This window comes from Psittacula echo (assembly GCF_963264785.1).
Source record: "Psittacula echo genome assembly, chromosome: 5".
In the NCBI taxonomy this organism is placed as follows: Eukaryota; Metazoa; Chordata; class Aves; order Psittaciformes; family Psittacidae; genus Psittacula; species Psittacula echo.
Genome location: NC_137739.1, coordinates 11,895,936 through 11,920,775, shown reverse-complemented (window position 1 = coordinate 11,920,775; position 24,840 = coordinate 11,895,936). Strand labels below are relative to the sequence as shown.

Genomic DNA, 24,840 nt, shown 5'->3' with positions numbered 1-24,840 from the left:
AGACACAAAATGTCATCAGCATGACTGGGTCTTTGCATGCTTAGAAGGTTTTCTCAGGCTATGCAGTTTTATGTCTACCACGTACGGACACAGGAAAACTGTCTGGCAAACAGTGAAGCCCCTGCTTTCCAACCATATGCCCTGATGCTCCTTCACACATCCAGGACCCTTTGTTACCAAGTATTCTTGTGACACATAGATCAGTTGTTGTCAAAAACTGATGCGCACAGACAAAACAGGTGTTAAGGGGAACAAACCTGAGAAACTTCATCCTCCAGAATCCCAAGCTAATGGGATTTGCTCAGAGTCCACACCAATCCTTCAACAGAACAGTAAGGATAAGAAAAAATAAGGAAAGAAAAGATTACATTCTGCATTCTTCACTTCCTACCTCGCAAACATGCGAAGATCTTCTGGATTTTGGGCAGCAGGGACATTAAGTATAGCTTCCCGCTCATGTTCCAGCAAGCTTGCTAGTAGATTCTCTGTCATCCTTTTATTTAGGGGTGAGTCCCCACCAGGTATCAACTCAGCACTGGAATTATCCATGCTAGGGCTTGTCAGAGTCATGTCATCACTACTAGCTATCAGGGGAAGAGAGAGAAAAACAGTATTTGTATGTTCCTCAGCACAATGATGCAGAGATTATCAATTCAGGCTGTTTGTATCAGTCTTTCCAAAATGTCATTTTAGAGTTGTAGAGGAAAAAGTGGCTCTTGAAATGCTACGTGTATCTGCAGTTAGTCATCTGACAACACAGTGATTTTCTCAATGGGAAAGTCAAATGTTTCAACAAAGCCATCAATTTATGTGGAAAATTGTACTTCTGGAGGCCATAAACAGTCCATAAAAAACATCTGAAAAGAAAATTCCCAGCCAGCTCTGCTTGAATACCATGAAGTGGTAACATGGAAAGCCTAACAGCACAGAATGTGGGAGCAAGCAGAAAGGCCAAGAAGCAATATCCTCTTGTGAATGAGCCAGAATAAGCAGATCACAAACTTATCTGACTCACGTTCCAAGACTTCTGCCCTAATTCGCTACTTCTGTAAAGCTGGAAGTTGTACAGAGAGTCTCTCCTGATAGCCAGCCTCAGTGGCATTCTGAGAATGCACAGGCAAGGAAGTTTGGGGATTTCAGCATTGTATCTGACTCATACTCTGAGAAAACAAATGCTTTCCTGGAGTCACCCCGAAGAATGGCACTGAGGAAGGAAATTAAAGAAACGGAGAGACAAACAGAAGCCAGCTATTTATGAGAACGATGGATAGCTCTGCATCTCCTTAGGTGGCTCTGCAGCCCACAGAAACCAGTGCTGTGTGAAACAAATTTTCACAGTTCTGTTCCTCTCCTGAAAAGCAAAGTTCATGCAGCAACAGCCGTGCAGCCAGGAGAACGTGGTGGTTACTCTGGAGTACAGCAAGGAAGTAGGAAGTTACTTCAAAACACCAGATGTACCTCTCATAAAAATACCATATGAGAGCTTTGCAGATGACAAAGCACTGCTTTTTAAAAAGAGGGGTTCAAGGTCTAATGGCCCTTAAGATTTTATGCCAATGCCCAGCTCTAAATTTAAGAAGGGCTGGACCTATTTAGCAAGCACTCCAGCAAAGATGAGTTGTCTTGGTACCAAGACCTACGCGTTGCTAAGCAGTGGGCCGTAGTCTGAACAACAGAGAAAAGCATGCTCATACTTGGAGAGCCAAAGCTGAGAGCGTTGGGGGTGCTTAAACTTCGGCCTCCAACTCTGGCTGTAAAAGGCATGTCTTCATCTTGGGCTCGGAAATCCTCCTCATTTGGTGGCACCATCAGACAGACATAAGTGTGAAGCTGAATAAGAAGCCGGTGTTGGAGCATCCATATCACCATTTGAATGAGCTGAGTCTGTGGAGTGAGAAATGAAGTATTAAACAACCGTGAAATGAAATACAGGAGGAAAAAAGTGCACAAAGGTTAGGCTTTGTGACTAAGAAATCACAAGGAAAAATACTTTCTACGCCACACAACTCTACCTCTTCTCCAATCATAAAAAGGTGACCAGGCACACATGTTCATCACACCCAAGCCCTCTGTAGATGCTTCAGCTGTAACCAAGCCTTTAACAATCAACATGGCTTTATGCAACACCAAGCAGCACAGCCAGTGTCCTCAAACAAACCAGCCCTGCCCCTTTGTCATAGCTCCAGCACCTGCTGTGTTCTACAGAGCAGATGGATGCCCTCATCACTTAATGGTTTAGCCGTACCAATGTAGCCATACAACCCCACCTGGAGCTGTTCCCTTCTAAGAAAACAAGTTTAGTAGGTGCTAAAAAAATGGGACAATCTTCCTTCTGAGAGACCAGACAATGAAAAATGAGTCAACCAGATGCAGGCCCTGATGCCCATGGCCGAACAGTGGGAGCCCTGAGACCAAGCTTGCTGGGTTCTATGCAAAGCCAACCAAAACCAGTAATCACCAAAGGGTTAATTCCAGACTGATCATCAGATTTGAAGTGCAGTTCCCCTAGAAAGCCAGGTAAAGGGAAGGGTGATGGAGCAGAGCTGAACAACCAAGACAGGTGCCCAGAAGTAGTAGCAATTTTCTGTCAGATGGGAAATTGCTGCATAACCATGGGAGAGCCTCTGGAGATCGGAGTTGTGCCAGGACACAATGATACAGAAATAACTCTAGCAGCAGCCAGAACCTTGGCACAAGACAGCAGCCTGCTGCTGGCCAAGGAGTCCCCTCTCAGTGCAAGGGGTTAATATCCCTCATTTGCTCTCCACCCCTCTACAACAATAGGACAGGACAACTTAGAAAGGCACCCAGGTCTTTAGGGTGCAGGCAGGCAAGTTTCTAAAACGCTGAGAGATGATGCTCATATTAAACAAACATGCACAACACCCCTGTTACAGCAGTTGAAAACCTGCACAACGTCCCCAGAGCAATGCTGAAAACAGCAGGCAGAGTGAGGGGCAGAGTGAAGGACAACTTTTTGTAGGTTCTTGGCAGGGCCTGTTTTCAGAAGTTTTGAAGGAACATTCAAAATGCATCATCATGTCTGAATTTCTGCACAAAAACCCCTTTCATATCACTGCAGGCAACCCTTCCCATAGCTCATGGCTCTGAAAACACTGATTCACTGACAAAAGCTGGGGATTTCATAGCAACCAACACTGTTTTGGTGAGAGAAACACAAGCAGAATGAGTTCAGGCTCTGCGAAGGAAGTTAGCTCTGCCGTATTAATCATCAGGATAACAGGCCAAATCTCAATAAAAGCCCCAAACCGAAGTTCATCAGCCCACATAATTTTCCTTTTTCCATAAATCTTGCAATTCCCAGTTCCTCCTCTGCTATCAAATCACAAAAGAAACTTCTGTTTGCAGACAGACTCACACCCTGTCTTTTCAGGGATTGCCACTTTTGGGGGCTGAACGTATTTTAGTCTTAAAACATATTATCTGGGATTGCCTTCAAACATGTCTTTTGAAAAAGCCATAATTCATTTTACATGTTTAATAGAAAATCTACAGAAGAGGTGATCAAGAGAACTAGAGAAAACTGTGCTTCCATATTGAAGTGAGCCTGAACAATCATCTCTAATGATGATCATTGACAGTTATCTGTAATAAGCAAAACTTCAACGGGAATTTGCTACCTTTTAAGATCTAGTCTTATAAAAGAGTGACGCAGTGCCCTGCAACTGGCATGATCAAAATGCTGTGCTTTGTGCCATCACTGCACATGTGCCTCACACCATTTCCACTTTTTCCAGGTTTAAACCTATTTCTTACCAAAAGCAGTAAGTGTTTTCACAGATAAGGTCTAGCAGAGGCTTTGCTCATACGTTCTGCTGCTTGTCCTGGACATGAACACTGAATTTACATCCATTCTCCATCTGCTCCTCCTGAGCTCTGATGCAGCTTAGAGACAGGTCTGCAGCAGAAGAGGCTTCCCTGCACCATCTGTGCTGTGCTGGTTGTCAGAAATGCTTCTCCTCCCTCAGGGTGATCTCTGTGCTTGGTCTATCTGATTAGCTGGGCTCCTTGCTGAAGCCAAAAAGTTTCCCAGGAAAGAGTATACTTCAGTCTCAGGACTGGCTCCACTCACTCAGTCATCATCTGGCATGGTAGGAATCTATAGCCAGCCTTTGTTGGCTGAAACACCAGGACCGTGACAGAAATATAAAACGAAATATTTTCTGTTGCTTAATTTAACTACCAATTAACTCTAAATTTCATCCATATTCTTTTCATCCTCCCCATCTCCCCACGCTCTCCTTCCGGGCTGCTGCGAGGGGGTTCTGTCTGCCTCAGCATCTGGACGGCTCCCACTGGCACGGATCAGCCTAGGGCCACCCCCTTCATCCCCCACCCCACGGTGCAGTGGGCCCCAGCGAAGCTGGAGTGTGCTGTCACGCAAGACAGCATGGAAGGCACTGGTAACAATACACTGCTTTGTGCTTATTGACAAAGGCAGAGAAGATGTGTTAGCTTCTCAGAGCATGGGCAATGTGCATCAGCCCATCTGGGCAGTTTGGGACAGTCAGAGGAAAACTCAGCACCAAGTCTTGGGGGGACAAGATCCAGCATCCGTAATTCTCTTCCCTCTGGGAACCAAAGGGAGCCTTTGTAATGTGTTAAAATGCATTTCCTGCAAGGATTCTTTAAGGCTGTTTTCTTTCCCAGGCCTAAAAAAACCTAAGGAGAACACCAAGATCTCTGGGACCAGCAACAGGTTCAGGAAAGGGAAAACAGCAACCCAGAAACACTCAAGCTTGCTTGTCACTACATGAGGATACACTCCTAGTTAAAACATAGTTTGTTTTACCTACAATAAGGTACACAAGCCTCCTTTCTCCAGTCTGGATCATTTAGTTATTTGACACATGCATTCTTCAAAGTCCGACCTGAGAACTAAGGGCTGCCTTGGTTCAGTAGGATAGAACCTTCAAAGTTACTGTGGTAAATGGATGTTTGCTGAAATATATTACCTTTCTTCATCATTCAAACCATGCTGGTTTACAGAAAAAAGATCGGCTATTAAAACTTCTCCCTGTTTTACAAAAATCAGACTCTGAAGACCCCTATTAATGTAAGAGAAAACGTTTATTATCTAATGTTGCTATTCTAATCATTAGGTAACTGCTTTGAATTCTCAGCTTAACCATTCCCTCTATCGAGGTCTAGGAAGACATATTGTTTTGACTTGCCACACTGAAAATCCCTGATTTTATACCTAGTCCAAGTGAATATAAATGCACCTTAGTACTTCCATACCTCTGCCAACAAAAGCTCCCGTGACTCTTAATGCCTTCCAGATGCCCAGTGGAACAGTCCCATTCCCAGCGTGTCTCTCGGAAGACACAATTGCCTATTCAGTATTTGCATGCAGCTCTCCTCCCTCTCCCATCCCCTGACATACTCGCTCATTTTGCACTGAGCTGTTACACAAAGCACAGCACGTTTTCCAGATGCATAAGGCAAAGGCCTCATCTACCAGAGCCTTACTCGCAGCAGCATGGCCAGACTTATTAAAACAGAAGTGAAAAGTTAAACATATTTTGTTCAGCAGCAGCTGTCACACTTCCCCATCCGTTTTCTTCTGCAGTTATCCTAGCCCCATCAAGGGAAAATTAGGTAACTACAATAGTAACAATGTGCATTATAATAAAGAGCTACTGTAGACTGTAGTGAAGCGGATGCAGGGAGGAAATGGGATCTCTAATTCACCTAGCTAAACTTTTACCACACGGGTGGAAATATCCCTCCTGCTAGTCCATGTTTGTTCCTCAAGGCAGGGTAGAGAGATGTTATAGCATCTTCTGAAACAGATGAACTAGCTGAGGCCACAATGCAGATGAGGGGAAGCCACAAGCACTGTCTCTTTCTCTTGGTTTGCAAAGAAACTTAGCACAGAGTAGCCGGATGAAGAAACTCTGATACTGTGCAAAAAAAGCCTTCCACTGGAAAGCTGGTTAAAGCATTGCCATGCACCAGTTGCAGTCCCTAGGACTAAGGGGTTTAGGTCACCAAGTGTTTCTGTGCTTTTGCAGAAGGTTATGAAGGGGTGTGCACCACACCGACCACCACCAGAGCTCCATTAACTCGTGCTCTGCAGTCACATCAAAGCGAGAGGAGAGCACAGGGACAGAAAACAGCAGTCACAGGCAGCAGAAGGAAGGACAGCTTCTTTGGGGTCAGGGTAGAGGAGAAGCAAACTGCTGCTTTTCCAGTAAGAACACTAAAAGGAAGATGAGTTTCCCTATTGTATCAGCTCACAGGATCTCCTCACTCCATGGTTGCACCCTAGTGAGATCCAGCACCAGCAGCATGAGCTAAACTGGCTGCTCTTCAAGGAAGTCTTAGAGTACTGTGAATTAATGTAAGTCCAGGTGATGCTACACAGGATGCTGAAGCTAACAGGCAACTCATTCCTGTGAAAAGGGGAAAATTGTTTTGCTTTCCTCACTCACATCCCCAGCTGCAGCAGTGCCTCCCTCATGCTGCACCAGCCCTGGAGCTTGCTGGCTCTCCTCCTCAGCAAATTCCATCTGCTAACCTGGCAAAAATTAGTGCTGCTGAAACAAGTGAACCCAGTCAAGCTGGACAGGAGCCAGAGCTATAGTGCAAAGGGAAGAGGGACAGGAAGAAGGCATGTGCACACACCTGAAAGTGGAGAGGAAAAAACTGGGCCTTCTCTCAACAGCACTGAGAAATCATTAGATTGGCTGAGCTGTAGGCGTAGGCTCATCCTCTCACTGTTGCAACACTGCTATCCAACAAGGCAGGTTAAACACAGAGAAAGGGAAACTAGCATAGAAATCACTATATAAATACCAAAATCTTTTCAAACTATAAGTACAAGACCACTCATAGGAATACAACAACCACAGAGTTCAACTGCAATATACTGCTTGTCATCACAGGCAAGAAAAGATCAAGATGACAGGCTCAGGAATTCCTGTCTCCAGCACAGGCATGGCTGAGAGCACTGGTGGTCCTGGCAGACACCACTCACCAGAAGACTTCTACCTACTTCATAGATAGACATCAAAAGCAGAACGTAGACATGCACTCCATCTTTCAAGGCAGTCTTGTCCTTGCTCAGGGTGTTTCAGGTTGTTTGTACCTATTACCAGGCAAAAAATACCACAGCACCCCAAGTATAGAAATGCCAGTGTCATCTTTGTACCTCCTCAAAGGAATGGAGCAATTCTACCTATATAACAGTAAGTAAACAGAAATAACTTCGTCCTCTTTCAAGTCAATCAGTATGACTTTGTATACAAACAGGAGGAAGGGCTCTTTAACAGCCTTCCTAGTTTGTATCATGTTTTATTAACACCTTCTGTATTTTCTGCCCATCAAGAAGCATGTGCCAAAAGGAGGGAGCCAATTCCATGGTTAAGAATCAAATGGAATGGATGGCATGAGACCATAACAGTTTCTGCAGAAAATACAGTCCTTCCCACAGTACTGACCTTCTAGCACAGATGACCTTCAGAAAGAGAGACAATATGGTCAGTTTGATGAAAAGCACAAGATAACAGAATACCAGTGAAAATGAAGTTAAAAACCACCATTCCCTCCTATGTACACAAAGAGCAAAACTTCAGTGAAAAGTCCTGAGTTTGGGTGGTTTTTTCATCCAAAGGCAAAGCAAATACAATTTGACAATATTTACAGTTCAGAGTACAGCATCTTTTATCATTACACAGCAGAACACAAACCCACCCACATTCCATCAGGTTAACTGCTGTATTGACTAGACCTCTCTTAATTACAATTGGAGCTTAATTACAATTGAAGTAGTCACTTCAGGATAGGACTGGATTCATCACTCTAGTTCCTAACAAAAAATGACATAGGCATCAAAGTAGAAGAAAATGTACTGATATGGAAACATCTCAAAAGTCTCTCTAATCTAAACTCCCGCAAGAACTGTCATACTTAGCTTTATCAAAAGCTGAGTTGCCATAGCTCAGAACAGCTCACCAGGGTACAGTGAGCTCCTTTATCTTCACACACATGCCCTGCCAACGTGGCCCTGAATCTTCTGCAACCACAGTTCTCACCTCCCCTTTTCAGACTGTAGAAGGCACTTCCATAGTTTTTCACAGCATCATCCTTCATCCTTCCATACACACTGAAATGACGATGAAAACAAGCCGTGCTGCTGACCTTTAAGACCCTACAGCAGACGGGTGATCATCAGAGAGGAGGTGCACACTCTAAAACATCCATTTTAACACTCCAACAGCTCTGTCAAACATTGAGTGTGCACTGTTGTTTCAAGGCATAACTGCAGCAGTTAAGAGGCAGACTTTATCTATATGTTTTAAACAGCAGGATGTCTGAGAACAACCAGAAGTATCGAAAGCGAAGTATTAAGGCAAGTAATTAATTTTAAAAGCAGTACTGGGAATATGAATGACTCCTGAAGCTACTGCAGCTAGAATAAAATTAATGCTATTAATTCAGCTTCAATCTTCAGGACACTGAACTGTCTGTAACTACAACAAAGTACTGGCAAACCAGCAAAACTGCTCTTCCCCTGCCTCCCAAGGTGGCAGCTGACCAGTACATACTATTGGGATTAGACTCTACATCACTTCTTCTCTTTTTCTGATCATAATCTCTGCCGACCTGTAATTACAACAAATACTTCTCTAACAATTGTGCCTGTGTGCGCAACTGATGTTAATCTTCCAGATATTTGAACAGTGGCTTAATTCATATAGCCAGCAAGTCATCAAAGTATGAAGGCTAGGAAACCACACTACAAGAAACAGCTAAAGAAATCTGCCTGTGCTTCCTTTGCCACATTGTGCTGTGTTCAGAGGTCCAAGCTCCTTCATTGGGGAATAAAACAGTGTCAGCCAGGAGACCTCACATTATTGAGCTCTCTCTTGAATTTCACCAGTTCCCAGAAATGCTGCAAGCCATGATCTATGCATAAGCAAAACAACAGCTCACAAATCCAAAATACATATATTATTATCCAAAGTCTGAAAATTAAAATACTAATGTTGTAACACAAGGACTTCTGTTGACTACATGCTGAGTCTACTTCCTCTAACAGCCTTTATACAATTCCAGTTTCATAGCAAAAGCTAAGTGAACAGACAGTTTGCTTTTAAATCCAGATTGTGAACTTAAAACAGATGGAATATGATAAAATTAAATGTGATCGTGAGGAATCCACAAACTTGCACTCAGCCCTACTAATTTATGACAGTTTTCAACAGACCAAATGGAGTTTCAGTTTTCCCTACAAAATCACTCAAGGAAAAGAAACATTCTGATTTTTCTTTTAGGATGTGCTTTGCTAGCACACAGCATCCGCACAGCTTCACCTTGAACATCCCCAAAGCTTTTTGGCACGCAAATAGGAAACAACAAATCATAAGGTTGGAAACACAGGAATTGGCAACTTCTAAACCTACAATAGCAGGTTCCAGACTACTCCAGAAGCAATGCTATTCCTTGTTCTCATTAGCAGAAGAACAAGGAACTCTCTACATTCTCCATCTCACCTCCTGAACAGGTGGCGCGAGTGGGTTCTTGAACTCTGAGAGTGACACTGGAAGGGAGAACTTGGAAAGCATTGATGGCAGGTTGTGCCCCCGGAACTGACAAGAAAATGCATCTGCTAAAGGAGAGTAACTGCAGAAAAAAGACAAAGATAGAAATCAGTTTTATATTGCTCATCAGTGCAACACTTATCCACTCAAGCATTACAGAAGTGCCAATTCCCAAGTGAACACTGTCTGTGATCTAGAAAAAACAGTAAGGATAGTTTATGGCATGCTGCATCCTTCAAAAGTAAGCAAGAAGCATACACACCTTCATCTTGGCACTGCATTCAGCTGCAGTACAGTATTCAAGGTGTGGAGAGAATCCAAAGGAGAAAAATAAAAATGATAAAAACCTGCACAATCTCTGATCAAAGGAACAAGGACTGGGCAGCTAAGGCAAGACAGGGATGAGCAGGATATAATACAAGCTTTGAATATGCAAAACGCAACTGCAGATGTGACTGTTCTCCCTGACTATGCTGACAGGACAAGCAATATGACTGATCAGAAGTAAAGGAGAGTCAAGTTAAATATTAGGAAAACTTTCTGACTTAGGATTCCCATCTACAAAGGTCTTCAAGAACAGCACTGCCATATACAGCACAGGAACAGTTGTTCCTGAATGACCTCCAGGTCCCTTCCAGCTCTATTTTTATAATCCCATCAGAGAAGTTTAGATTTAAAACTATTTTCCTATAACTGAGTTCCAACACAGATTCTAGAAATATCTCAAAACCCAACACAATAAGAGTTGCCAATCTTCGGCAGAGTAAAAATACCCACCACTGCCTCCACATCTTCTTTTCTTTGCTGCTGCCTGCTCTCAAAATGGCCACATTGCCTTCTGTCTGTGAGAAGGCTTATCAGTGGAAAATGCCATCATACTAAACAACAGCGATAGCAACCCTAGCCTGATTTGCTACTTTTGATTAATTTCAGGTGATGCTGTCTGCCAGATACACTATGAAACATACTCCTATGAAACACTCATTTATTTAACATCATAAAGCATTTTGGTTTTGTCCTGGGTTCAGCAGCAGCAGTCACTTTTTCTCCTTCTTAGTAGCTGTTGCAGCGCTGTGGTTTTGACTTTCGGCCTGGGAAAATATTGATAAAGCCAATGTTTTCAGTTGCTGGTCAGAATGTTTATCCTGACCAAGGACTTTGTGAGTCTCATGCTCTGCCAGGGAGGAGGAGAAGCCGGGAGGAAGCAGGGACAGGACACCTGACCCAAACTAGCCAAAGAGGTATTCCATACCATAGCACGTCATGCCCGGGGATGTAGAACAGAGAGTCTAAGGAAGGGCTGGAACGCGGCAGGGTGGGGGCGAGGTACCGGTTGGTGAGCGGTTGTATTCTCTTCCTTGTTATTTCCTTTATCATTATTACTATTAGTGGTAGCAGTAGTGATTTGTGTTATACCTTAGTTATTAAACTGTTCTTATCTCAACCCATGGGAGCTGCATTCTTTTGATTCTCCTCCCCGTCCCTCCAGAAGCGGAGGGAAGAAAGGTGGGGGGGGAAGTGGACTTCGTGGTTCTGATTTATGGCCTGGGCTTAAACCACGACAGTTCTTTTTGGCGCCCAACGTGGGGCTCGAAGGGTTGAGATAACAACAGATCTGACTGAGGCACAATGCTGATTTATTGGCTCTCAAAGTTATTTCTCTTGATGTCACAGTTTCAGTATGCTGCAACTTACTTAGAGCCGGTATTTGCTGTGTTAGTGTTTATCAAGTGTGGGCCTTGGGCTAAGGTTCTTGTTTCATTGTACTTTATGGTAATGGCTTGCGATACGGGGGGGCTCCGGCAGCAGGGCGGGATGGACGTGGCTGTGGACTTGTACCTGGCCGTCCCGCTGCTCTTCACCGTCCTGGCCCTCGTCTTCGCCTCCGTCTTTGTGAGGCTGCGGGGAGCCGAGGGGGAGCGGCCCCGGGAGCCGGCAGCGGCCGAAGCGGCCCGGGAGAGGGGCCCCGGGGACCAAGCGGCGGCGGGAGCGGGGCCGGAGGCCAGGAAGGAGGCGGCTGCCGAGGAGGGGAAGGAGGCGGCCGCGGAGCAGCGGGAGGAGGCGGCGGAGGAGCCGAGCCCCACGGCCGAGCCCAGCCCTGCGGCAGCCGAGAGCATTCCCCAGCAGCCGTCCGCCGAGCCCCGTGAGCCCGAGCCCCAGGAGGACGCAGGAGACCACGCAGCATTTCCCAGCAAGGCAGAGGAGGAAGATCTGGACTCAGAAAAAGCAAAGCTGGTGGTGAGAGAGCCTTCAAGCACAGCAGCTACACCAGCCCCAGTGACAAGTACAGCAGCAGCATTTAAGAGTTTTGACAGTTTTGAATGGCCTTTGAGTACCCTTGGGACCTGCCTGCTGATTGTGATGGGGATCACCATGTTGGCACACACACAGAGTGTGTTCTACCCACAACCATTTTGTCTGCTCCCGAGAGTTAAGCAGAGTCAGGTTTGGGTCTTGTCTGGGTTTAGACAATACAGGGGGACCGAGAGTTTTTCCCCAAGGCTGGACAGTCACGAGTGTCATGGTGTGTGGGACAGTTTGGGCGAGTATCTAATCCACTGGGCCCCTCCAGTGCTTTGGAAGCATCGGAGATGGAAGGCAGCTGTGTGGAGTCCCCGACAAGTTGCAGAGACTGCTGCAGGGGAGGGTGAATTTTTTTAAGCCTGATGGGCCCATCCATCAGGGCGGAGATGCAACATAGAGATGGACTCATGATCGAGGGGTGGACTTTGCAATGGGCCTCTCCTGCTCTGAAAGACTGTTACAAGAGATGGAGCCCACCATCATGGACTGAATGAACTCAGCAGCTTTATAGGGATTGGTCCGTGCACTAAGATAAGAGTGCACTGAGATGAAAGTGATTGTATATTGAAAATGTGGGATCTGAGCATGACGTGAATGGTATGGAATAAGGGGTGGATACTGTCCTGGGTTCAGCAGCAGCAGTCACTTTTTCTCCTTCTTAGTAGCTGTTGCAGCGCTGTGGTTTTGACTTTCGGCCTGGGAAAATATTGATAAAGCCGATGTTTTCAGTTGCTGGTCAGAATGTTTATCCTGACCAAGGACTTTGTGAGTCTCATGCTCTGCCAGGGAGGAGGAGAAGCCGGGAGGAAGCAGGGACAGGACACCTGACCCAAACTAGCCAAAGAGGTATTCCATACCATAGCACGTCATGCCCGGGGATGTAGAACAGAGAGTCCCCCGGAAGGGCTGGAACGCGGCAGGGTGGGGGCGAGGTACCGGTTGGTGAGCGGTTGTATTCTCTTCCTTGTTATTTCCTTTATCATTATTACTATTAGTGGTAGCAGTAGTGATTTGTGTTATACCTTAGTTATTAAACTGTTCTTATCTCAACCCGTGGGAGCTGCATTCTTTTGATTCTCCTCCCCGTCCCTCCAGAAGCGGAGGGAAGAAAGGTGGGGGGGGAAGTGGACTTCGTGGTTCTGATTTATGGCCTGGGCTTAAACCACGACAGTTTTGTAAACGTTTCCATATTGTTTCAGGTTCATACAGCCTTTCTGATATGGGCATTTGGAAAGCAAATGTACTTAAATACTAAAAGTAGCTTTAAAAGGTAAATACTTCCAAAAGCCCACATCACTGCAGAAGTGTATCTGCAGTGCATATCTGCACTTATCACCACCTTGTTGCCACAGTAACTCATTTTCCTTCTACTTACAGACAGACACTGGCGTTTGGAGAAAGCATGTAGACATTGTTTTCACACAGTGGATAAATAATAATTGCTTTTCCCCAGTAAACGAGATGTGCAGCAAGCTGGAAAACCTGCATTGGGAAACCAGGGAAAGATTAGGTGAGCAAAAGCAAAATTCAAACTCTCAGCAGGAGTTCCACACAATGACAGAAGAGTTGTGTTTGTGCTGAAATGAAAGAATGTTCTATCCCTTCATCCTGCCTTCAGAATAAATTCACGGTTTAATATAACATGTGGCACATCAAAAAGCATTTGACAAGGTTATGAATTTCCAAAGGTTCACTTCGCATTTCTAAGCAACTTAGTACTTCCTGCCTTAAAGGAATTTTCTTCATGCTGTATCAATAGAAGTTTAGTTACTTTTCATGCCCCAAAACCTTATTTCTGTTTATGCACAAAATGCATTAAGTGTTACACATGAAAAATAAAACAAAAGAATCAGCCTCTACTATGAGGCAAACATAAAGGAAACCAACACTGCCTTTTTAATGCACTGAGATATTTCAGTAATGAGCTACACAAAGTATTTTAATGTGTTAAACAAGTCAGTGGTTGTTAATGGCTCTGGAAGAGCCACATAAATAGCATCTAGGAGACACAAAATCCAGCCTGTATCATTAGAGGCATTTAACTTTGCTTTTTTGTGGAGAACAGAACTACAGAAGCAGCAGGGAATTTCCAGAGTTCATCCCACAGCTATATAATGCCAAGTAACACCACAGACCACTCTAAGCAAGCCTAGAAATTTTATTACAAAATAGGACCTTCCCCTTCAAAGAAGAAAAGGTGCACACCTATGACCAGGAGCATCTGAGATGACAAGCCCTGTCACACAAAGCATAGATCATGTCCCCAAGTCTGAATCTACTATAATCATTACACCTGACAAGTAAAGGGACACAATGAGCAGAGTCATCCACACCTCTCAGTGGTCTCGTGTCTCCCATGATTGCCAGAGTCTCATTCCCTCCACTGGCATAACAAGGGAAAACGATAGGTAGATTTGCATGGGCTTTCAGCACACTTCAGTAGAAAAGATCTTCACAGATCCAGGAAAAGTAACATGTTTGGCCATGGCAGCTGTAAACTTTCACTTGTATTTTGGATACCTCCACTTGCACATAGACATCAAGATGGCAGAACCAAGACAAGGCCACTGTGGTGTAAGTCAAGAGTACTATTTGCTCTGGTTTTAGCTACCTAATTGAAGGGCACAGAGAAGAGAGAGCTATTCTCAGAGGGGCACAGGGAGGGGACAGAAGGCAATGCACACAAGGCGGAATGGGAAATTCCCATTAAATATGAGGAAAGTTTTTTCTCTGATGCTGGTCAAATGCTGGACCAGGGCCCAGAGAGGCTGTGGGAGGTATCCCTGCAGGTACTCAGAATTCGAACGGACAAGCCCTGAGCAGCCTGCTTTACTGGGCTTGCTCTGACCAGTGGTGTGGACTGGAGACCTCCAGGCACCCTTGCTACTCCAAAGCAATCTGCAGCTTGAATCCAGCTACAGGACTGTGCTCTCACTGTAGTGCTGCCCTTCATTTCTTCAACCTTTCCCCCTGTGAGCTCTAACGCTCACGCTTTCTCTGTGCACTCTGCTCACATGGACAGAACTGACGTGCTCACGTACCACAGAAACCCAGTGGAACACAGAAAGAAAACACCTCATGATTTAAAAGGATTTCAGCTGCTGCTGACAGTTCCCCGTACCTGCAGCAATGCCAAGTCAGCATCTTGCGCCAGTTGCTGCAAATTCTTCACAGCAGAGGTAGTTTTAATTACTCTCACCAGGGCAGGAGAGCAGTCCAACGGGAGCTCATTAAGCAATGACTTCTCATCATTTAAAAGTAATAAGGCATGGTAGGGCCTGCAGAAAAATAGAATACATTTGCACAGTAAACTACAGCTTTTCCTGAAGGCTTAGTTATTCCCAGACCATGATTCCTGGGGTCAGTCTATTGGTAAAAAACGAGCTTCTAATCTCATCCTTTTGGTGTAAGCGGGTTCAGAATAAGCTTCTTTTTATGTCGCAAAGTAAGACGCTCCCTATAAGAAAGGGATAAGGGTTATATGGTAACTGGATGCCTCAGAGACTAGAGAAAAAAGACTGCACTGTGCTAGTATGCAATTAAGGCTGGGGAACTAGTCTGAAAACTGCTCATCTGCACTACTGAAATACAGAATGGAGTAAAAGCAAGAATTAGTTATTTTGCAAGTAAAAAAGCCGTAAACGTGGAACGCTGGAAATAGGATATCACAGGGCCTGGGCTTTCTTTCTTCTAAAAGCAAAATTACTTCTGGGTCAGATTAAAATGAACACACAATTCCTGTGACTGGAAAGAGCACAAACCTCTCTTGCAGCATCACCTCAGTACAACCACCTAATATCAACGCAAAGGCTGTTGCTTCATACCACCACATACACAGCAGCCATTATGGTACCACAGCAGAAGATTCAAGGGAGCCCTGTCTCAACCCGTGCCACCACCACTACAGCTCATGTCACATCATCTCCCCAGCTCTGCCAGCAGAGGCATTTGTGGCACCACACTTGGAACTAGAGAAGGGCTGGCCACGATCTGAAGCACAGCTTGCACTTACCTGATGGATTTCAGGCTTCTCTCAATTGCTTCAGGGGGTATAAAGTTTGTGGCAACATAATGGATTTTATGAGGCAGGCAGAAACTCACTTCCAGCCAGTTGTTGATATGTAAACGGACCACCCCCGTTGTGCAGAGACTAAAATAGATAGAAAATAAATACATACAGCATTTACTGTGTATAACAAATGAAAATAGTGATCCAAATTCACCCCTGCACAGGAATCACATCAGGACAAGAAAAGGCTGAATGTACCCTTATATATCCCCAGACTGGCTGAGGGCCGGCTGATTCCTAGCTGCAAGTGCTTCCATAACTTGTACTTACAGAGCATTATTCCCGATGAGACTTTGGAGGGATCTGAAAGACATGACCCCACTGATCTTCTGCTCCCTCTGCTCTTAACATTGCAGCAGTATTTCAAGATAAGAGTTTCCTGAAAAAACTACTGCAAGGCAGAGATTTCCCTAGACCAGAGCTGCAAAGGGCAAAGATGAATTTGGTGCAACGTTTTCACCTCCAATTTCCATCTTCCTCTCCAAGAAAAAAGAAAAGGAGATGTCTGTACTGGGCAAGGGGTGTTACAAGCAGCACATTTCCACAGTAATGAACTCCTTTGGTTCTGCTTAGGTTGTTTATTTCTTACTAACCTGCTCCAGCTTGTCACATGAAATCACAAACGTGCCTGGTTAAATGGCTTCTTCATTCTAGGAAACCACAGAGGCTAAGCTAAGCCTTTAAGCTGACTTCAGACAACAGGACTGGAGTGGAAATTACAGACATCTCAGGAATGACAATAAAGTCTGACACTCAATGTTCAGCCTGAAAGCAACTATAAGCCTCTTTCACTGAGAAGAGGGCCTAAAATACAGTTTTGAAGTTTGCACTCTGACAACTGCAGTCTGAATTTTAAATTCAAGAGTGTTGAGACTCGCAATACGACTTTTGTGTCAATAACACCCACGAATTTCCCCTCTACATAAAGCATATTTAACAACATGCCAGGAACATGCCGGGAGCAAATACATGCCTTGGAAACTCTTTATGTGGTGATTTCAACATTCTACCTAGCATTCAATTGCAGGCCACAAACTAACATGCTCTTTTTCCAAGTTCATCTGGTTGGATAGAGGCTTTAGAGAGACCTGCAAATTCAGCTTTAAAACAAAAACACTGGGCAGCTTTGGCTGCCGGTATAATATTCACCAAACCACAACAGAGTGGTGAGAGAACAGACATGATCCTGTCCTGCTCTGTGCATGATCAGACTCATTAGGGGCAATCTCACTGCAGACAATGCTTTTCAAAAGCACAGGCTGTGGTTTTGTTCTCAGATCTTGCAGTGACCTCCAAAAATATTGATTTTTCGAGTTGCAAATAAAGTAGATATTATGTATGTTTTCCTTGAGAGGATGACTCCACTGTCTCTCTGGCACTACCACCTCACATCAGAATAGAGGCTCCAAACCCTGAAGGAACATGCAAAGCACAGCAAACACCTCCATTTTTCTTGCATTAAATGCAAGAAAACCGGTAACACTGCTTATCCCACCAGACATACACCAACTGACAGATAAAGCTGGATTCTCTCAAAACACATCAAGATGAAGGGCATCCTAAAGCAGGACTTATATGCACTATCTACCAGGCCAAATACAAGAGAAAACATGACAATAAATGAACGTGGCAAGTGAGATAGAAGACTACCTGGAAACTACTGGGGTTGTTAAAACAGGTTACCAAAAAGCAGCAGAGATACATGAAAACATGAAACACTTACAGGGATATTTTCCCTGCACAGTTTAACCTTCAGGAAACAGAAGAAAATACAGTTGGTTCCTTTCATTCTTTGGTCCAAGTGCACCAAGGCAGAAGCTTTAATTAGATAATTACACTCCCCACAGCGTAATTTTGTCTACAGTGCAATATACAAGAGCCTAGAATTAAAGACAACAAGAAAACCAGATTTTCAGTTCTGGTCTGGATCTTAATTTCATTCTTCTACATTTGCATTCAACTGTACAATTTCAAGCCTTCATTATAGCTTTATGTACATGGTTTCTCCTTCCCCTGCCCCTCCTTGGATGCAAAATAACTGAAGTCTTTAAAAATTTGACAAGGAACAAGCCACGTTCTCCAGCAGTAATGTATGTGACTGCCCTTAGCCAGCCAATGGAGTTGAATAATTTCACCAATAGGTACACAAAGATTCTAGCAACATGAAATACAGTCAAGCCACAGGAAGTGAAGTTTGGATCCACATTTACCTTCATTTTACAGATCCCCCATGAAGTCATCTGTTTAGCAAGCTTTTTACTGTGAGCCTCACAAATCTCTGTGAGCTGGCCTCAAGTGCTTTGGCTGGGGACCAGCAGACCCAGAAGCCACCTTCTTTTAGAGGCAGAAGCAGAATGGCAAAAACCAGCAACAGAAAAGAAATCCAAGAAAATAAGTTTCCAAAGTCACACTGGGGAGTAACCTACCGTCTATTCTACTTTATTCTTCTTAACTAACCCAAATTGTGGAGCAAAGAGTCCAGAAAGATGCAGGACTGTGGGAAGGTGAGAAGACTGCATTGGCTGCATTGCACACCATGAACCTCAGCGACACAGTTTAAGTAGCCCCTGACAGGAAACCTAGAATTGCACAAAGGTGCAGTAGGTACACCAGGAATTTACAGAAGGCTCTTTTGCTCATTGCTCCTTTCGCAGCTACTCTCATATTTTACAGGGATTTTCTGCAGTGTTCCTGCACCCTGAGCTTTTTCACTGAGTTGACATTTTCACTAAATTATCTGCCGTAATTCCAAAAGCTCTTTTCAGAGCAGTTATGGCCTATACAAGGGTTGTCTGGCCTTACATGCCCACTGCTCCATCAGTTAACTGGTATCCAGAGACATTGCTGCCAACTTTTCCTTTTTCCCACAGACTTCGAGAGCAACTGGGCAAAAATAGCTTCACTCCACATACTCTAACTGGCTGTTAAACCCTCAAAGGCATTCCAGCTTATCCCAGAAAAACTTACTTTCAACACTTAAAAAAAAAATAAAAATCTCTGGTTAGATAATACATGAGGAGTAACACGGAGGGATAAGAATACTGAGAGGGGGTATCATAGTCTAAAACTGAGACAGGGAGAAGACAATAGAAAAAAGCTGTTCAGTGTCTCTATCATAAGACTTACGAGACATCTCATGATGCTAGAAGGAGCAAAGTTCAAAAGAAACAGAAAGAAACACAGAAACTAGTGAAGGCATGGACCTCCTTATCAGGGGATGCTGTGATGGTTAGATATTTACTCTGGCTCACAGGACTGTGGACTAATTCCGGGAAGTGAATATACAGAAATCACCTCCAAAGCTGTAGGAACTGAGGAATAATTTTGGGAATATCACTGCTCTTTTGCTCTATTCTGCTCTGCCCTGAGCAGCAACTGTGAGCCACTGCCCCAAAATGGGAACCCAGAAGTTGGCCAGAATCCCACAAAACTGTAACATTCTTTTCATAACTATTGACAAAACAAAGATAATCCCATCTCATATTTTATGAAATTTTACATATACACACGCCATTTTATGTCTATTCTATCAGAAATTAATAACATTTTCTAGTTTAGTAGTGGTAAGCTTGTAGCTCTGGAGTTTATTTTTGCTACAAGTTGTGACTACTTAAAGCTTTGAAATGATTTCACATTTCCTTGTAAAGAAGACACTGACCATCCTTTGATCAAGTAATGGTAGTTGGTTTAATTTTACAGTACAGCCACACAAATCACAACTAATAATTCATTAAATCTCATAGAAGTATTCCAGTTCTCCCTGAGCTGCTGAGATAGGCTACATCTACCAGTCAGTTCAAATCCCACTAAGCTAAAAATCTATAAAGGCTCTTTGCGTATTAAAAGGAGGAAATAAACAATCCTTCCCCAAACCCTTCCCATAATTTCACCTTATTCCAATTATAAAGCTAAAAGAGAAGTTTGCTAAAAACAGACAGGCAGTTAGCTAGTATCAAGCTAACATATTATCTGCAGTTGCAGACAAAACTTCGTAAAAGCCTTCTTAACTCCCTAAGCTCCCTAAGGCTGGCTTGAAAGAGACACCCATTTTAACACTGGTAAATTTGTCAGCACTGGAAGTACTGGCAGCAACTGGACTTTCTTGGTCCTAAAGCCAATGCGTTTTGCTCCATACCAATGCTGAAGTTTAGGGACACGATAAGAAGACTCTCAAATCTATTTTCTGAAGTAATACAAAAGAAACATTCCAGTTTTCTCCACTGGAGTCAAAAAAGGTCCCAGGATTTAGATGCTGATTACTCCTGAACTGTCTATTTAAGAATATTCCATTAGTATAGCAACAGTAGTGTTATGGCCAAGATGACCTGGTTATTGATTCCTGCCTTATAAATTACAGGCTTTTCATTCAAAACACAAAGGACACTTTGATTCACATAGTTGTGGTTTTGTACAAACCAACTTGCTAAGGGACGTGTTGGGTCTTGCCTGAAATACGTCAGCACCATCTACAGGAAAACAAGGGCTAGACAGCACCTTTGGAGCAAGGGAGATAATTCTAGAGGCCTTCCCCTGGAATTGCAGAAATCAGCAGACAATAGGAAATGCTGGCTTGAGCAAATCTCAGATGGAGAGCCGCGTTCCCATTTGCAATTCAAAGTCCTCTCTCCATTTTCCTACGCTGTTCCTTTATGCCAAAGGCTATGCCAGAAATCTCTGTAAATTTAAAACAGCACATTGTCACTGCATGCATTTGAAGATTTGCCGTTCCCAGCAGCCTTTTCTCCTCTAAAGCAAACAGACCAATCTTTCGATCTTTCCTCTTAGGTCATTCACACTCCTCCACACTCTCTAATCCTTCTCAAAATGTGGCACCCAAAAAAAAGTGGATACAATACTCATTACAGCAGGGGCTTTCCAATCCTGAATGGGATTGATTCCTAACTTATAGTTGAGTCTTGTTCTATGCACTTATCTATTTACTCTTTCTGCAACCCCATGTCACTTGTGACTAATCCTCATTTCATAGAGGACCACACAGACTCTACTCCGGAGCTGCTGCCACACAGGAATTCTTCATCCTGCAGTTGCAGAATAAAAAAAATCCTACTTCTAGACCATTTCTTCTACCTTAAAAAAAAACCCAAACAAACCACTTTTAATTCCATGCCTGCCTCTCAAGCCCCTCTCAACTCAGCTGAGTGCAGGTATAATTAAGTGTATTTCCTCTTCTCTTGCATACAGTATTAATGGAAAAATACTGCAGAACAGCACCTTATTACCCAGCCAGCCAACAACACCGTTAACTACTCTTCAAATAGAGCTTTCCAATAAAATGCACAGCCATTTTGTATTTTTAGCAACACCTTATTTTTTACATCTTCTTATGACAATTTCATGCAAAAGTGTCAAAATTTAACTGGCACTGCTTCTCTGCCTCTCACAATGCCTAAATGAGGGAGACACTGCCTTCTGTTACATCTTGGGGGCAGCACCAACGGTGTTTCTCTGTGGTTAGTCTATGTCAAGGAAGGGTCATGTTAGCACACTCCATGTTTCTCCAGTCACAGCTAAATGCCACAAGATGTCACTGTGTCATTAAAACAAGATCAGGATTTGCCTAATCATGGACAAATACACAGCCCTAGAGGAACAAAAAAAAGTAACTAGTAGGTGAAGTTTAATGTTAGAATTACAGGCTGCATAGAAAGTGCCTTATTTTAAACTTCAGTACAGGTCTGATGTGAGTTGTATGGGACGATATACAACATGCCTTCCAAACAAGCTGAAATTCATAGGTCTTGAACATAACAAAGCACAGCTTATTGTAAGTTTTCTAATGTGCGTTGCAAACATTAAATTATTTAGGCTTTCAGTGCCTTACCTTATAGGGCCTTGTGATTATACCCGCTGTACATGGGGAACCACAATCTAGGCAGGGTAAAGGGTTTGTCTAATACCACATAATGTGCTCTACAGTCAATCAGGGAACTCCAGCACAATTCTCCCAAGCCCTAACAAACACACTAATCAAAGGGCACATCATCTTCCTCCCCTCTAAAACCTCCTGTGCTCCTTTGTCAAGGTCTTTCAGCAAGTGCATGTTGTGAATGGAAGCGTCTGCTCTGCATGAGGAGCCAGCACTGACAAGCTGTCAGAGCTGAAGTACGCTGGAGGAGGCTGGTGCCGGCTCCTGCTGAAATTCAGCACTAACTCCACACTCCTTTGAAATCCTTGCCAGAACTTTTAATCCAGTCAAGAAACAGCATGTTACACTTTTCATTCTGCTGAAAGTCTCACCACCTAATGCAAATATACTGTCCAGACATGCACAGTGTAACCAAACGAAGCCAGGGCAGTATCTGACTTGCCATCAGTGCTAGATGCAGCATTTTTCTCTTGGCTATAGGTTTAGAGCATTACAGTGATATGATATTCGTATTATGACACTTTCCAATGCCACAATTCACTTATCATTATGTGCTTCTGTGCTAAGGAAGAAAATAATTCTTAAAAGTTGGTGATGTCTGTCACAGTTTTAAGAACCAAAACATATCCAAAGGGAGACCAAGGTAATGATTACAATAGCAATTCTGCAAACTTTCAAAAAAGCTAGACTTCACATTGCTCCTCCTGGTCTAAAACCCAAGTCCCAATGAGTTAACAGCATGAAGAGGCCGATAATATCCTAAGGAACGAGACTAAGAGATTTCATGAGAGGAAGCACTGCCACTTACCTGTCGTATGTCTCTTTGAGATCTCTGGCCAGTTTGCACTTGGGTAGAATGTGATGAAAAGGTGACTGTGGCCCTTCTGTGGCTGTGGAGTTTCAAAACAAGAAAGCAAACAACTGATTTCAAAGGAAAGAGTGCGTCCTCTTCCCCCACTAGGTATCAACCAGTACCTCAGGGCCAGAATCCATTTAATCTACAAACTACATCCGTGTTTAATCCACAATCATTTTTGCAATAACTCAGGTTACATGTTAAAATAATAGTAAATTATTGCCAACTTCTAAACCTCAACTGGGTTAAGCACATGTAACTGTGAATTTGACAAGTGATGATTTTAAATGTTTTTGGTTTCATGCATGTGAGTTTTAATTTTTAATGCTTGCAGCAAGATGATGCATCACTGTCAGAGTTCACCTTAAATACTCTGTATTATTAAACTGCTCTGAAGTACAGGCTATAAAGATGCTCTGAAACTGTTTACTAGCCATGGTAACAACATGTAAGAGTAAAGTTTCCACACAAGAAACCTGGTGACTCAGCACATAGCATTAAAGCATGGGAAATTTGCTCTAGGTTGGGTGAAGCAGGCTGCATGAGTTCTTCCATCTCAGCCTGACAGGCACATCTAAATGTGATGGTTTAGTGCCTATTTCATCCTTCAGTGACTGTGCTGAACTGAGCTAGCAAGGGAAGTAAACAAGCTGCTTCACTTCTAAAGCTGACATCTCTGCATAGGGATGGCGATCTTGGATGAGGCAAAATGCAGTCAAAAACTGTCAGAATGCTAAAGAGCACCAAAACTTGTTCATACTAATCCCAGCCACAAAAAGAGTACGAAGGCACAATCAGCACTTTTCTGAAGAAGTGCTCCTGGACAAACACATTCCTGCAGAAAGCTAAGCTCGGCACGTACTTTCTGACATGGCAGACACTTCATCCTGAATAGCTAAGATCAGTTTGGCCTCCCTGGTCAGGTATTGGCAGCGGCGCTCCTCGTGCTGCAAGACTATGGCGATTCTTCGGGAAAGATTGTGTAAGCAGTTTATCACAGATGGATCTGCATTGGCCTACAGGCAACACAGAAAAGAAACAGGTCAGTCATTCAGTCACAATCACGTATATGGAACTACACTGATGGGTAAGCAGCCAAAAAGCCAGGCTGGATGGGGCTTTGAGCAATCTGGACTAGTGGAAGATATCCCTGCCTATGGCAGGGGGTTTGGAACCAGGTGGTCTTTAAGGTCCCTCCCAACCCAAACCACTCCATGATTCTATGAAAATAATTATCTTCAGTAGATACCAGAAGTCAGCCTCTACAGCAATCAGAAAAAGCAAGGCATTTTCTCTAGCAGCAGCAAAGCAGAAAGAGATGTCCAAAAGTAAAGAGAAGACTCTGGGATTTCTACACTTGTCTGTGCATCAAACAAACACAGTACCTATAGTATGAAACTCCTATCTGTTTATTTCTTCCAGTTGTTAATGGGCCTAATGAGTTCTGCTAGCAGAGACCAAAGAACTCGGTTTTACACAGTGAGAAAATAAAGTGTCAAGCTATTTGAAAAGGCAGAATGTCATGATGTTCAGGTTAAATTCACCGACAGTGTGAGGACTGCAGTGCCTTTAACACGGCCCATTCACTCCATGTTCCTATATATGTAGTTTGTCTTATATTCTGACAAGGCAGTAACTATGTGAGAATTATCAGCACTGGATCAACAATTTGATCCCACACTGGAATGAATTTGGATTTACACTCCCAAGCATTTCACAAATATGGCTTACATTTAACACTGCATTTGTGCATGTCACAGAATGAAAGTGCAGGAAAAATCTATCACCTAAGTACAGCTAAGAAGGGGCGGGGGGGGGGATGACACGACTTGGTGGCTCCAGTCTGAGTAAGCAGCTGCTTTAAATGTTTGTTAAGACATTTAAAGGAATTTACACTTCTAGCAAGTGAACACTTGGCATGTAAACTAGCAAACTATGACTCATCATTTTTTGATTCCACTGTTCTTGCTGAGTCACGACACGTTGGTAACCCTGAAGCTTGAACACAGCAGGATCGGTGCTGATTACAGCATTTGGGACTTTGCCTGCTCTGTCTGCCCTCTGCAGATGGACTCTCATCTTTATCTCAGAATGCCTCCACCCACCCTCTGCAGTGCACTACACCATTCTAGGAAAAAATTTTCACTTGCTTTTT

At 43.6% G+C, this 24,840-nt stretch overlaps 1 protein-coding gene across 13 annotated transcripts in view; it reads right to left on the bottom strand.

The window, feature by feature from the left end:
* The window catches only part of NPRL3 (NPR3 like, GATOR1 complex subunit), an 81,838-nt gene that overhangs the window by 41,136 nt on the left and 15,862 nt on the right, over positions 1-24,840 (bottom strand). For 10 of the 13 annotated variants that reach the window (XM_080617580.1, XM_080617571.1, XM_080617576.1 and 7 more), the window contains 9 exons: positions 23,548-23,701; positions 22,638-22,719; positions 15,886-16,023; positions 14,995-15,151; positions 13,249-13,355; positions 11,409-11,780; positions 9,522-9,651; positions 1,695-1,884; positions 392-584 (listed from right to left, as the gene is read on the bottom strand). In XM_080617580.1, the coding sequence (XP_080473706.1) occupies positions 392-584; positions 1,695-1,884; positions 9,522-9,651; positions 11,409-11,780; positions 13,249-13,355; positions 14,995-15,151; positions 15,886-16,023; positions 22,638-22,719; positions 23,548-23,701 (1,523 nt within the window). The remainder of the gene's footprint in view (positions 1-391; positions 585-1,694; positions 1,885-9,521; positions 9,652-11,408; positions 11,781-13,248; positions 13,356-14,994; positions 15,152-15,885; positions 16,024-22,637; positions 22,720-23,547; positions 23,702-24,840) is intronic. The other 3 variants (XM_080617573.1, XM_080617574.1, XM_080617575.1) reach the window with 2 other exon arrangements.